Source organism: Stegodyphus dumicola, chromosome X1 (assembly GCF_044657685.1).
Source record: "Stegodyphus dumicola isolate Sdum_Otavi_A_Nest chromosome X1, ASM4465768v1".
In the NCBI taxonomy this organism is placed as follows: Eukaryota; Metazoa; Arthropoda; class Arachnida; order Araneae; family Eresidae; genus Stegodyphus; species Stegodyphus dumicola.
The window spans coordinates 168496284-168511629 of record NC_140780.1 but is presented as its reverse complement, the minus strand read 5'-3'; the positions used below and the strand labels follow the sequence as shown (position 1 = coordinate 168511629).

General features: G+C 33.6%; 1 protein-coding gene across 3 annotated transcripts in view; it reads right to left on the bottom strand.

The window, feature by feature from the left end:
- Ptp99A (Protein tyrosine phosphatase 99A) overlaps positions 1 to 15346 on the bottom strand; it is a 391659-nt gene that overhangs the window by 89787 nt on the left and 286526 nt on the right. For all 3 annotated transcript variants that reach the window (XM_085807691.1, XM_085807688.1, XM_085807689.1), the window contains 2 exons: positions 13289 to 13473; positions 8915 to 9029 (listed from right to left, as the gene is read on the bottom strand). In XM_085807691.1, coding sequence (XP_085663817.1) covers positions 8915 to 9029; positions 13289 to 13473 — 300 coding nt within the window. The remainder of the gene's footprint in view (positions 1 to 8914; positions 9030 to 13288; positions 13474 to 15346) is intronic.

Sequence of the window (15346 nt, the reverse complement as noted above, 5' to 3'; positions counted from 1 at the left end):
AATGCACAAAACTAGAAAAAGTAAGGAAATGTGATCTGCATTTCTCTTTCTACCTTTAAAGGGGCTAAATTCTTTAGATCAAACCTTAATTCCCTTTAATCTAGGGCCTATATTCTGCCAGAGCACATCACAGCTTTGATACAGTACTTTGCAGTTTGTTTGGGGAGGTATTATTCTAGTTGAAGCTCACAGCAGTACTAAATAAAATAAGCTATGAAACTTTATTGTAAATCTGAATAGCAGTATAAACAACAAATTCTATTATTCATGTAACAAAGAAATACTAATCAATTTATATTAATAATGATTAATAAAACTAATTTCTTTACATTTGTAATAATTCTGTGAGCATTTTTATGGTTGTGTAGTAAAATTCTTCACATCTTTTTATTTCCTTGTACAAAGTAAATGAAGTATTGCAATGGTGAAAAGTTTTCCATATTATGTTTTAATGAAACTATCCACTTTGACCATTCCCGAATGCATCTGCACAATTTTTTAGCATGACATTTATAGGTATGACAGTATAAAGGACTCTTTTTCTCCAGAATGTTTTGCAAAATGGATTTAAAAGTGACTTTTTTCATGATGCCTGTATTTTATTTACGTACACATCTGCTATAACATCTAGTTGTGCATCTTCCTTTTTTATTGCAATCAGCAGTACCAAACATACATATGTTACCCTAATTTTTGCAATCACTGGTTGCAGTCATGTACTTCCAATCACAGAAGTACTCTAAATGACAAAAATATTTACGTTTTGGCAATATCAAATTTAAAAAAAGTTAAGTTTCGTCACATAATAAAATCTAGCTACAGTTCTAGCTATATAATAACAGTTTATACGTGCAGCAAGTCTAACAATACATTTAATGTCAGTTTATATTTATTCTACAAAGAATATTCTTTAAATTTATAATTGCAATGTGGAATTGTCTCAACCTGCTTGGACTGTACATTACATATGTTATATACATCTACATAAGTTAATAATAACTCAGCTATTTCATTTGGCAAACTCCTGCACACTGGTTATAAATATTAATTTTGATCTTACAGTGTAAAACATACAATTTTACTATATGATTACTACTTAAGTAATCAAAGGTAAAAAAAGAAACAATCATACAGGAGAAAGAAAGATAACATGATGAAATACATGCCAAAAATTCAACTGTCAGTTTCAACTTGCCTTGAGGGATTGGATTGGATTATTCAATTATGGTAAAGCACACGAGGGCTATCTGCCTGAGGGGAGGGATGCCTTCGTGGAGGACTTTCTAATGGAAACTGGCTCATATATTCGTTACACATAGGGAAAACGCCCATGCAGCCAGCCCGTTCGCGAGATTCGAACCTCAGACCGAACTACCAGGAACTACCAGTGTTCAGCGTCTTTACCGCTTGGCCGCTGGTGGGCCCTTGCCTTGAGGGATCCATTAATTAAGTAGAATAATTCGAGGAAATAAGTTTAAATAAAGTACAGCTAAAATGCATGTAATTTAATAGCCTGAACAAAAAAGTTGTGGTGTCCACAACACATTTTTTTATTTCTAGATTATTGCAAATGTATTTATGAAATATTTCAATAAAATTTCATTTATTTATCACACCACAGTGTCATTACTTTTACTGTTTAACCTAATTTTCATGATATAATTATTATATTATATTTACACTAATTCATTATTATGCATATATGTATAACTTATTTTATAATTTTGTTTAATTACTCATTATCTATTATGCTCATTGTTACTTATTTATGTTCATTACTCTTGGCCATCTCTCCACAGCACACCAGCACTTTTAATTTTAGAAATTAGACCTACTTTCATTTAAAACATGTTTAAGATGAGAATGCATGAAATTATTCAATACAGATTTGGCTAATTATTCAGGAAAGGTTTTTAAATAAAGATGGGTAATGAAGCACAAAATATAAACTCAGAATTATCAGGAACCGAATTTTTTCATAATATCCAAGTACAGTTGCCAAAATTTAATTTTTGCAACTAAAATAGAAATGTTATAAATAAGGAAAAATTCTTAAATAGTAAAAAACAGAATGAAATTTTCTATAGCCAGAATACAGTTAGGTTTCAATTCAAGAAGAAAATAAAACTAGAATTCATATTTAATATGCATAAGGGTACACTTAATATGAAAGTAAAATATGTTAGAAAAGTAAATTTCAGTATTATACAAAAACAGTGTATAATACATTAACTCATGTGCTCATTTAATCTTCTAAATTCTCACAATCCAATGATTCTCTTAAATACAGGGTGATTATAATTAAAGTTTAAGTTTCAAAACGCTATAAAAAAAGAACCACTGATGAAAATGATGTGAAATTTGAAAGGAATGTTATTGAAAAAGCCGGAAAGCATATGGCAGAAGAAAAATTTTAGTTTCAAAAGTTAGCAACAGATGGCGCTGTAAGAGGCAGAATCACGACGAGAAACGAGAAATGATTCGTAAAACAATGGCTAAGGTGGAAGTTACACATTAAAACGCATTGAAAAATTAGAATTGTTGAATAATTTTATTTGCATGACTGTACATATCACATCGAAAGGGACAAATCGGTTTCAAGAGTTTTGCGGCGACATACCGCATAAGAACCATTCATCAAAGAAGTTCGGGACTGTCGCGAGACTGTCGCAAAACATGTTCAATATGGTGTCCACCATTGTGTGCAACAAGTTGAAAGTGACAAACAGCATGTTCCACAACGGATCGCAGTGTCTCCGGGGTGATGTTCAGAATGTGTTGCGAAATGCGTGCCTTTAATTCCGCTAAATTTGCAATTGGAGCACGGAACACAACATCCTTCAGATGCTTTCACAGCCAGAAATCACACGGAGTAAGATCAGGCGATCGGGATGGCCAGGATGTAGGGAAATGACGGCTGATAATTCGAGCATTTCCGAAATGGCACCTCAGCAGCTGTTTCACGGGATGTGCAATGTGCGGAGGAGCGCCATCTTGCATAAAAATGATTTCATCCACACATCCATGCTGTTGCAGACATGGAATCATGTGGTTGCACAAAAGAGACGCATACCTCTGACCAGTGACGGTTGCGGGAACAGGACCGGAAGCACCCGTTTGCTCGAAAAAATATGGTTGTAGGATGAATGATGCCGTAAAGCCACACCATACCGTGACCCTTTCAGGATGAAGTGGTACGGGGTGCGTTGCCAGTGGATTTTCTGTTGCCCATATTCGACAATTCTGGGTATTCACGTATCCTGTCAGATGGAAATGGGCTTCATCTGTCCACAAAATTTTCCACGGCCATTCATTATCCACTTCCATGCGAGCCAGGAATTCTAACGCAAACGTCTCCCCAGCTGTCAGGTCGGACGGAAGCAACTCCTGCACATGGCCAATTTTGTACGGTTAGCATTGCAGAATGTTTCGCACAATTTTCAGCACTGTGCTCATAGGCCTGTCCAATGTTCGGACAATTCCTCGTGCACTGCACCGTTGCACACCACCGGCCGACCCCTCCTGTAATGCTGTGGCCACTTCTTCAACTACCGTCGAATGCACTCGTTTTCTCCCTCTACCAGATTGCACATCAAACGAACTTGTCGTTTCGAATTTTTGCATCATTTTCTTTAGACATACGACACTCATTGGACCAACGCCTTCTTTTATACCCTTCAGTGTCCTGAATTTTTGCAGAGCTACTCTTGACAATCATCATTCTTGTAATACAGCTTTACCAGCAGAGCGCAGTCCTGCAGTGAAACACCCATGGCGAACGTCTGAGACGCGAAATGAGGAACAGCCTGGTATCTGGTGGCTTTATAACACTGAAATTTAACTAACATTTTAATTTAAGTCTTCTTTCGCTTGCAGCGCCATCTGTTGCTAACTTTTGAAACTAAATTTTTTCTTCTGCCATACGCTTTCCGCCTTCTTCAATAACATTCCTTTCAAATTTGACGTCATTTTCATGAGTGGTTCTTTTTTTATAGCGGTTTGAAACTTAAACTTTAATTATAATAACCCTGTATATTAATTTTTACAGCAAATAAATATTTGATAAATTGTGTAATTTACACAGCAAAAGTTTTCCATGAATTTCATACCAACTAACTATGGGTTTGGATAAGATTCGTACTTTCATGCTAATGGGGTGCCATCTATCTAGACGGCACAACCTAATAATGCATAAAGCTTCATGAAAAGAATGACTCTTTTTATGAAACCCAGAATAAATATAAAGACAAATGCAAAATAGATTTTATCTGATTAACTTCAGATTATACAGGAGGCATAAAACTCCAGATTTCATTTAACACTCCTGAAGAAATATGAGTCTTTTGATGCAATCATCGTCACATGAAGTCAATGAGATAGGAATCTAGATGATGGAAGCCACAGCTGCATTGAAGTTTATCATATCAATTTAAACATGGCATCTTATATCAAAATTAACAACATTGTATTTGTCATTAGCTTGGAAGTGTTCATATCTGGTAGCTGCTAATTCATGCGCTTAAGAAACTGAAAATCCTGGAGATAAAATTCCTGAATTGATATTTTCTTCCTGCTAATTCACAATATATTGTTATGTTTCTCTTCACATACAGGTTCGTAGATTTGGAGTGAATAACAACGATAGCACATGATGAAATATCAAAACACAATTTATTTAGCTGGTACTATTCGAGACAGCTCCAAAATCACGTTTACAGCCATCAAAGAACTACTATAAACATGCTGAAACAATCAGCAACATAGCCTTCAGCCTATAGCTGTGAAGGCAGTTTCACGGCAAGGCACCAGAGTACAGCTCCCGACTCTGCTGGGTTGTTCTTGCAACTCTACGCACTCTCGAGATGCACTTGACGATACACTAAAGTACAGCTCTCGACTCAATTCGTTTGTTTTCGGAGATCAACACACTCTAAGATGAAACTCGACAATGCACTAACTCGCGATACACTAAGAGACTCTCTTGATGTACTCGAGGACCAACTCGGCACTGGGCTACGAAACATTCACTCACCGACTCTTAACTGACTCGAATAGGCACTCACTTTCTGCATACCAGCAGGGTTTATATAGCTCTTGTCTTACGTTTGAGAATATTCTGGGCCAAACAGGTAAGAATTTGTTCCAGAAGGTTCTCCGTCCATCTATGGCATATCACCAATTTTGTCGCCAAATGGACGATTTCTCCCCAAATATGGCAACCATGCCTCCTTCCCTTGCCATTTTTTGAGAACCCTAAACCCACTTTGCACGGTAGCTATCTTACCGCAGCTGGACATTTCATAACAATATCATTTCACATATATTCATGACACGTTGTCTTAGGCAGATAGCTGCAGTGTGCTTTGCAGTATCTAATAAACCAAACCAATCATGACACAATATAACAGGCTACCACATTTAATGACTGGAAACTCATTAATAGAAAAGTTACAAAAGATTTAACGTAAGATTATTCACGAAGCCTTTTTCACTGCTCCTCTTCATAATTTCTCTCTCAATAAAACAAAGACGGTGTTTCATAAAAGGTGACTACATTCTTCACTGCAATAGATGTTGATCTTGCATGCGTTCTTCCAAAGATCTTACACATGTACATAGTTTCTCAAAATAAGGCAAAAAATTTTTACGGAAACAGTTTTATTATTGGGAGCAAAAACTGTAAATACAGTAAAAGCTCAAATATGTGGAGAACTGAGATAAGGCAAATGCCAGTTACATGAAAATTAAAAATAGTTGAAGGTATAAAAAGTGCAATTTCCAAGAAAAAATTTTCAGTCTAAAATTATAAAAAGTCGTTTGATTTATTGTAGTTGTAAGTCATCTTGAATATCAAAAGCCTACACTTAATGTTATGCAAGATATTGAAAAAAAATTACATTTCATACATAAAAATGGCATATGTTTGTTGGTCTTGAATATATGAAAGTAAAATATGTTATCTGATTACAAAATTCCAACAACCAGGAAAACTAAAGATCCTGCCAAACTTGTGTTGATCATTTCAGATTTTGAAAAGACATGAATGCTCCATTTAATGCAGAATCCAAATTTTAATCACTTTTTTCAAAATGCGAGGAAGAAAACATAGACAGCAGTTAACTTATATCTTTCCTTACTTAATCCTTCTTTACTTACATCTTTCTTTACCTTCTTATATCCTCACTTGGTTGATCTTTACAATATGGTAACTGGTAGTTTGGCGACATTTTGGAGGCGATAAAGGTTACTACCTGGGACTTTGGTAATAATGTGAGCAGTACTCAGTGCCGATTACACATTATTTTGTGTGAGGGAAATGAGAGATCATGGGATATGTCATGTGATGTTAACGGACGAATTACGGTTCTTTAATCGGAAAAGGGGAGAAATCGGGAAAAAATCTGGAAATTTTGTATTTGGCTTTATTCTGTGTTGTGTGAAACAGTGTTGGTTAATTTTTGGATCCCATGGCTGTAACTAAAGTGAATTCGAAATGGGTATTTAGTGGTATTGAAAAGGGTAGTAATAAATGTTTGTTTAAGGTTGTGCGAGATAGAAATAAAGATGTTTTATTAAGTTATTTATTTTACCTGGTACCTTGCTGTGAAATATAAGTATGATTTTAAAGATCCTGAAACAGAAAGAAGAAAAGTTTATCGGACACGTAATCAAGATTCTGAAGAAGATTAGGTAAGTTAGTATTTTTAATTATTTGAGGATATTATTTTTATGCATTGTTCTAAATGTAAGGTGCAAAGGAATTTGGTATTATTGGGAAAATTGTTATTAGCAATGATTTAGTTTAAAGTAATTAGGATTGTAAGGTAATTTTTATTAATTTAATGTATGTGCTCATTTATATTTTAAGTAGTGTTTTTGAATTTAATTATATTTTAATGAAATGATAGTTATTTTGTGAATTTTATGTTTGTAGGAATTTGGTATACGTTTAAGTTGAAGTAAACGTGCATGGAAATAATTTAAATATCTGACACTAAGTATTTGTAATGGTTGCGGTATGAATTCGTTGGTGACGTTTATAATATAATAGATGATTTAGAGGTAAAAGTTTTTGGATATTTTATTTATTTTATATGTGGAAATGTTCATATTTGGAAAGGGTAAATACTTTTTCGCGATCAGGTAATTTCATATATGTTCTTTTTACCGGGTTTAAAGATTGAGAAAATTGTCATGTATTTTCGTGAAATTTTTCTAATTTATGAGAAAAAAGCAGTGCACATGGATATAGTGAAGAGTGTGCGCAATGCCATTTTTGTGCAATTCTGGGATGTTTTTTTAAGTAAAAATAAGTCGGCGTGTACATGGTTTATGTGTATGTGTTATTTTGAAAAACGCGTAAAGAGTATGGTATTGTGCACTTTTTCCGAATTTTGCAGTGAATATTTGTCATGATTAAGCAGTTTTGTTTGATAAAATTTCTAGCATAAGTGTAATTCGGCTAGTAGATTGTTGGAAGAAGTGTTCAGTAGATAAAAAGAAAAGAAACATGTCTTTACTTCGTGAAGACAAAATGGCGGCGGGGAAAAAAAATAGGGGGTTGCTGTAGGAGAGTTGGTTGCCAAATTTTCGCCAAAAAATCGCCAAGTTACCATAATGTAAAGATCAACCCCTCACTTCTTTGCCTTCTTATAAAAACTAAACTGTCTTATCAAGAGTTAATTGGGAATAAAGCCGAGGCAAAAATATTATGATTGCATTGTGACATCACCCTTATCAATAACATTACACCATTTTGTAAAGATTTTGCTAGTCAAAAACGGCTGACATATGGTGAGAATAATTCTTACAACAGACCGAATAAACACTTGTGAAATTTGGAATCCTTCATATGTTCCCCCGTCTTACTAATTCCCCATTTCTCTTACAATCATGAACACCCAGTTTCAAGGAGAAATTCTTGAAACAATACGATGGACAAAACGGATGTAATTAACATTTGAAAGATGGCTTGCTCGGTAACTATATTCACATTTGAGATGTTATAAGCAAGGTTCGAGTTGTATTTCTGTATCTGCTTTCTCATGGTTTACAAGTCTCTCATTTACTTAGATGTTCATAAAAAAGCTTCTAAAATTTTAAAACATTCCAATAACTTCAGATGTTTTATTAGTTTAATGTTGGATAGCCTGGCTTTTACAGAACAATATTTAACTCTTAACAGCCCCTTAATGAAAAAAATGAAATTTGTAAAATGCCGATTATAACACTTTAATACGTTACACTCAAAAAGACGCTAATGAACTCTTCAGACATATTATTAACATTTTCATGAGACTATTTACAAAGTTAATAACAAGAGTTAACCAGTATGGAACCATTAATCATAGAAACAATTATTTTTATCCTGTAGCTTCTTCCTAACTTTGGTGAAAATCTGCATGAAACTGCTTGGCCTTAGGTACTAAAAAGTCATCTTCAGTAAATTTGTTAACAAAAATCTCAAAAAAAAAAAAAAAAAAAAAAAAAAAAAAAAAAAAAAAAAAATTACTTGCAAAGGTGCAAAACATTTTATATTTAATTAAAAAAAATATAATGAAAATTTTATATTTATATGAGACTTTGTAATTTTGGGGTATTTCACAGAGGAAAAAAAAGTTAAATTTATTAAACAAAATAGACAAAAATGGCAATTTTTGAATAATTTCATTGTTAAGATTCATGTAGAAGTAATATGCTTGTAACAAACAGCTGCTAAAATAATGTATATAAAACATGGATTCATTCCACCTTCAATGTTATGTTTGCAAAACAGTTCTAAATTTAGCATTTTAACTAGTCCAAAACTAGTGGAGGGTGAAACTAAAATTACTATAAAATCTAACAGTATAATTATAAAAGAAAAATCTATTAAGAATAATACAAAAAATACTAATGGCAGTATCTGACGTACTTCCTTCGTCAGTCATTACTGCAACTGTCGCAGCTGGACCATGACCTGCAGGATTGAAAACTTGAACTGAAATCAAATACTGCGTAAATATATCCAAATTTCTTATGGTGAAATGCTGAAAAGAAATCAATATAAATTTAAGCACATTAGCTAACTACAATACACAAGAATTACAACTTGATAATAATTTATTGTCAACTCTATGAAAACGTAATATACTTCAAGGGGAAAAATGAAACTGCATATGAGAAATTCAATTTTTTAATTAACTCTAAAAACATAAAAAGAACCTGATGTATAAAATATGACATTTTCTGGAGTATAGCTCAAAGTTTTAGGCCAAAAAAGTATTCTCTAAAAAGTCTGATTTATATATGCTGGATATAAGAAATCATAAGAGCTTCTACTTACATATACTAGCTTAGTTTATGATTATGTTGAATAAAAGTGAATAATTATTAGATAATTGGACATGTTATATATTATTATAATTGGAATTTAGCATTCCAAATAAAACATTTAATACAAAAAAAAAAAGTTCCTACTTATAAAAACTGTGGATTAATCTTTGGATTATGGTAACTTGGCGATTTTTTGGCGACCAACCCTGCTACAGCAAACTGCTAGTTTTGTTTTGAAAGCCATTTTGTTTTCACGAAGTAAAGGCTTTTTTTTTTTTTTTTTTTTTTTAACTCAACATTTTTTCCAACAATCTGCTAGCCGAATTACGCTTATACTAGAACTTTTATGGAACAAAAATACTTAATCATGACGAAGATTGGGTGTGAAATTGGAAGAAAGTGCGGAATCGCAAACTGCTTGCCGCGTTTTTAAGAATTGCACATACACGGTATCATCCATGTACACGTCGACCTATTTTCACTTAAAAAAACATCCCAGAATTGCACAAAAATGGCATTGCGTACACTCGACTTTATCCATGTATACTGCTAAAGTCCTAGCTAGTAACCTTTATCGCCTGACCAAAATGTCGCCAAACTACCTGTTAACATATTCCTAAGATTAGCCAAATTGTGAACAATTGTTATTCTATTGAAATTATATAAAGAGAGGAAATAATAATTAGGGACCATATGCACTGGCAAAACATTTAAAAAATATATTTATTGCAGGTATACTTCATTACTATTATGGCTTCTGCTATTTAAATGGTTCCAAGATTACTGATCAAACTTATGTTGTAAACTGTCAGAATACAGCTGGCAGTCTTAACTTCAGTCACTCATAATCCTCCTACCATCAGAAGAGTTCTCAGTAGACCATATGTTATCTTTGTATTTCTACAGTATTTTTTCTTTTTATTTATTTATTTTTTTCAAAAAAAATTTAATTTTTGATTTGTTAAGAAGTGAAAAAGATGCTTTTAATCTTTCCCATGGGCTATAAGGACCAATTTTTTTTATGTATTAGGGCCATTAAGCCAAGCAGGTAGGATAATGATTTTTTAATAAACAAAGAGGCATCAGTTATTTCAGAATTCTGCAGGAGCAATCGATGCATATTTGGTAGGATCTCCACTAACTTTTAGGGTTTGATGGGATAATATGCAAGTACCTTATTTTTTATGGAGATATATAAACGGCATGTAACTAGGGGGAAGAGAAACATCTGTCTCCACGCACAGCATCCAGGAGATGCCAAATTCATGTTACAGTATCTGAGCCTGAAATGCTTTCCATTTTTGACAAACAGAAAGGAGCATAAAGTCTTCATTGCTCCCTTGGCACTGAAAATCCCAGCTACAGCTTTGTATATGAAGCACAAGGACTACAACAATTAATCTCGCATAACTGTAGAGTTAAAATGATTGATTGTCTCGCAACACTTTTTTTCAATTGCTGTGTTTGGTTGCACGTGCATGGAATGATCTTGGATTTTGAACTTGCTCTTATTTTGCTGTGGGTACCATCATTTGATAAGTTTGAGGTGGGTAAGGGGATGAATGTTGATGATCAGCAGAGCCAAAATGATGAAAAATTTAACTGAATTGCTTATGTAAAGGATAGAGGAGATGGTGGTGGGAAGTGTGAACATATACACGTGAAAAAAAGGTATGCTAAAAAATTGGCGTTTCATTTATTTATTCGTCTCCATGAGTTAGTTTTGGTTAAAAGATTTGCTGTTTAATATTTTTTATGTTAGGAAATGTGTATTTTTAGTTATTACTCTCTGTTTGTGTATTTTTCATTATTTCTTCGTCTCCGTGTGTTAAGACAGTGGCGAATTTTTTTCTGGTTAACATGATAGTTTTAACTTCCTGATCTTGTTTAAGTGAAAATAGATTGATGTGTACATGGACAAAAATAAGGCAGTGCACAATGCCTTGTTTATGCAACTCTCTGAATTTTTATTTTTATTTTTTTTCTTTTCCCAAGTTAAAATAGGTCGATGCGTACATGAACAGCGAGTTTGTGTAAGTCTTTGAGTTCTTGTTAGTCCAACGGGGCTTTGTCCCTGAGGGACTATTTTTTTCATTTTGAGACGAATCACTCTGAATGTCAGTTTCAATTTTCAAACTGTTGCCACCAAATATTATCACCCTGTATCATATTTGAAGAAATTAAATAATAAAGAATCTGCATAAATGTATCTATGTTTCTCGCAATGTGATAAAATAATGGTACCTAGAGCCATCAAATTTTGAATGACGTAATCCTACTGCGAATATGGACATCTGGAAGTCGAAATTTGAAATGTGGTTAAAAGTATATTTACGGGTACCCCTTGGCGAAAATTGGCGGTACATGGATACAGAGTTTGTGCAATTATTTGACTTACTCCCTTGACTTTATCCATGTAGACATCAACCTATTTTCACTTAAAAAAACATCAAAGAATTGCACAAACTTGGCATTGCACACTCCCTTTGTCCATGTACACATCGATATATTTTCTCTAGAAAAGACAAAGGAGCACCCAATTCTAAGTAAAAGTATATTTACGAAACATTCAATACTAAGGTTAGCATAAATTAAACAACAACTTGGCAATAAACAAAACAACAACTTTGCTATAATTATATAATACAAGGGGTACCCTTCAGTCTACTCTAACCGAAATTTGTTTATCAATTTCATATTTTAAATTGTCAATTTCATATTTTGTAAACTGTTTGATTACCAAGCTCAAGGATTTCAAAGCGAGCAATGGCAACATTGTACAGGAAAAAAATTTTTATCTCCAACGTGCGAGACTGTTCTAAAGATTCACGTGAAAATTCTGAAGATATGCTCAATTTAAAACATTTAAAAATTATTTTGCGATATTTCTCTTGAACTGAATTTTATGGTTTAAATGTGAAGAACATGATATTTTAAATAAAGCTAACATTAAAATGTTAAAAATGTACCCCTTTGGACGTTAGTTAAAATCTGAAACCTTTCTGATTTTCTCTCTTTCCCCCCCCCTTTTTTTTTTTTTGTGTGTGTGTGTGTGTGTAGTGGGTGGGAGGATCAGCACCATCTTGAAATTGGTGCCAATCTTGGCATCAAAAAAAAGAGACGATTTCCCAAAGGAGTAAATTTTAACTGTATAATCATCATATGAAGTGAGATATCACAGATTTTACTTTAATATTAGAAATTACATATGATAGTTAGTATCAGGTGCAGACCAGTATTATTCTTTTTACATACTCATAAAAACACAATTTATTGGATAACAGAATTTTTAGTCACACATTATTTACATGTTAAATTACAAGAAACAAATTTAATACATCTTCTGACAGTTTTTATAGGCGTTTGGTGGGGGAGGAGACTAAAAAGGAATGAAATAAACAGCAAGTCTGCATTACATAAAGAGAGAGGTTTCTCTCAGATAATGAGATAATCCCATCGCCCTTAAACTACATAAAAATGAGTATCATGAAATCGTTCTAGGGCAGAATATTATTTATTTCGTTTTACTAGTAACATATAAAACAAATCATGTAACCATTGCTTTATAAGCCACATCAATGCTTTAAACAACTATTAAAAAAAAAAAAAAAAAAACCTCACAAAACACAGATTTAAATATTGACACCTATTGTCAGCCAAAGTAATGGTTATTCGATTACTTTTGGGGGAAAACCTGTATGCTATAAACGATTTTCCTTTTTATTCCCACAGATATCAAATATGCCCTAGGACGCATACATATATTTATTTTTATTAGCAAGCCAGAGAGTAAACAATGACAAATGACGCTACCAATAAACTTACTTAAATACTAAGAAATGGGTAATAAAACATCAAATTCATAAACATTACGCAGCACAAATATTTAAAAAACAAACGCTGCAAGAAGAGAAAAATGTAAGTAATTAACTAAATGAAAACAATAGCACGCTACAGCACAGATGTCACTCACCCTCAAAGTAGGATCCCGTAACGTGATTTCACGTTCTTCTTCAGGCCGGTCTCGTGGCCGATAGGTAATACGGTAGCCAAGAAACTCACCGTGTATCGTGTTTTGGGGAGGTGGCGCCCACTGGAGACGTATAGATGTACTACTAGTATTATAAGCACTAATTATAGTTGGTTTTCCGTCAGGAACTGAAAATGAAAATTGCATTACGCTAATGATTTATACAGAAAGGGCAGGCGAATATTAGCATACTAATATGAATTATTAAATATTAGCAAAATAACACAGTTCTAAAATAAATACAGTATTACATTAAGCAGGTACTTTTTAAAATTAAAAAATACTAGGCTTAATGTATCGTAAATAACAATATGTTTGTATAGGAAACCTTTCTTCAGAAAAGCTGCCATCCTGTTGAGGTCTACATGAGTATGCATGTCACAAACAAAAAAAAATTTACCATCAGTTGGTTTAATTTATCATCAAACGAAAATATTTTGATTTCTAAGTCTTCCCTCAGAAAAACAGCAAAAACATTATAAATTTTCGTTTCTAAGTACAGAAAATTTTTTTAAATTAAAATCAGATTAACAGCTTTTCACTACGAATTTTACATCATCGCAAAAGCTTCACCAGTTGCCAAGTGGTTAAGACCAGTGAATACTGGGTTCGATCCTAGGCGAACAGGCTGGCTTCATGGTTTTTCCCCATACGTCACGTGAATATAATTCAGTTTCCATTAAAATCCTTCCCTTCACTCACAAAGATATCCCTCGTAGGCTTTACCTTATTTAAAATAACCTAACCCCAAGGCATAACACGCGAAATATGAATTTTTCGAATTGACCGTGAGAAGTATAACTTATAAATAAGAAAATCCATTCAATTCTGCGTCACTTTCTTTAGATATACAGGTATAAGCTATTTTTGAAACTGTGCAAGTCGATTTCGAGGGCGATTAGGCACAGCTACCTCTTCTTCAGGAGCAAATTATCTTCGCAAATTTGAGTTTTTTCAAAAGCTTCGCTAGCCTAACACTACATTGTTGCCCAATTTTAAATTCTACATTAGCAATTCTTTCTTCTGACATGATTCCCCCCCCCCTCTTTGTAACGCAAGCAGGACTTTTTTTTAACAAAGAGGAAGGAAGTTTCTGTCAGTCTGCATCAAACTAGCACATCGGTGACATTTTGTCGAACGCATATGTTCGCTTCTTATGTTTGTTGATTCTTGCAACATTTTAAACATTTTCTTTATTATTATATTGAAACTGAATTAAAAATTGACATAGAATAATCTGCGACTAAATCTTGGGCTAATCGATCATACGTACCGTTTAGAACGGGACACTATCATTTTTTTAATATTTTCCGGCCGAGCCGTTGTTTTATTAAAAACGACCATTTTGTTTTGTTTTTAATAAAACTACAAATATGCTTTTACAAGACAATCATAAACTAGTGTTCGTACATTATAATAATCGTGTATCACTAAGCAGGGTAACTGTTGAGTTGAATTATTCGAACTGTTCCATTAGTATTTATAACCGCAGAAGAATTCTAAAACTCAAAGAATTATAAAAATTGTGAGATGTTTGGAATACAGACTATTTATCTAATAGATAAATACACGTAGAAGCTAGGCCAGAACCTCCGTAGTACCATAGGTGATTGAAAAAGTGTTGTTATGCGTCCGCCCCAATTTAGAATTCTGAAAGAGAATACCCCGAGAGAGGCCAATCCAAGGACCTCCCCCCTCCCTCTTCAGGAACCAGCCACCTTTCGAGAAGATTTCGGCTCGCCGTTATTTCGAGGGTCCCCCTTGTCGCACAAACACTATACGCTTACATACATACATCGATGTCTTCTCCGGGATTCTAACCCGGGCCTTTCAGTGCCACTAACCACTATCCCGCTGGAACAGTATATTAATCGGTAATTATAGAATTTTTATGATATGTACGAAGGTATTGATGTTGAAATGTCTGAAATGTTGAAAGAATATTTTTTGCCACAAACTGTATGTGGCCAAAAGCGAAATCTAGAATAAGGGACAACATAG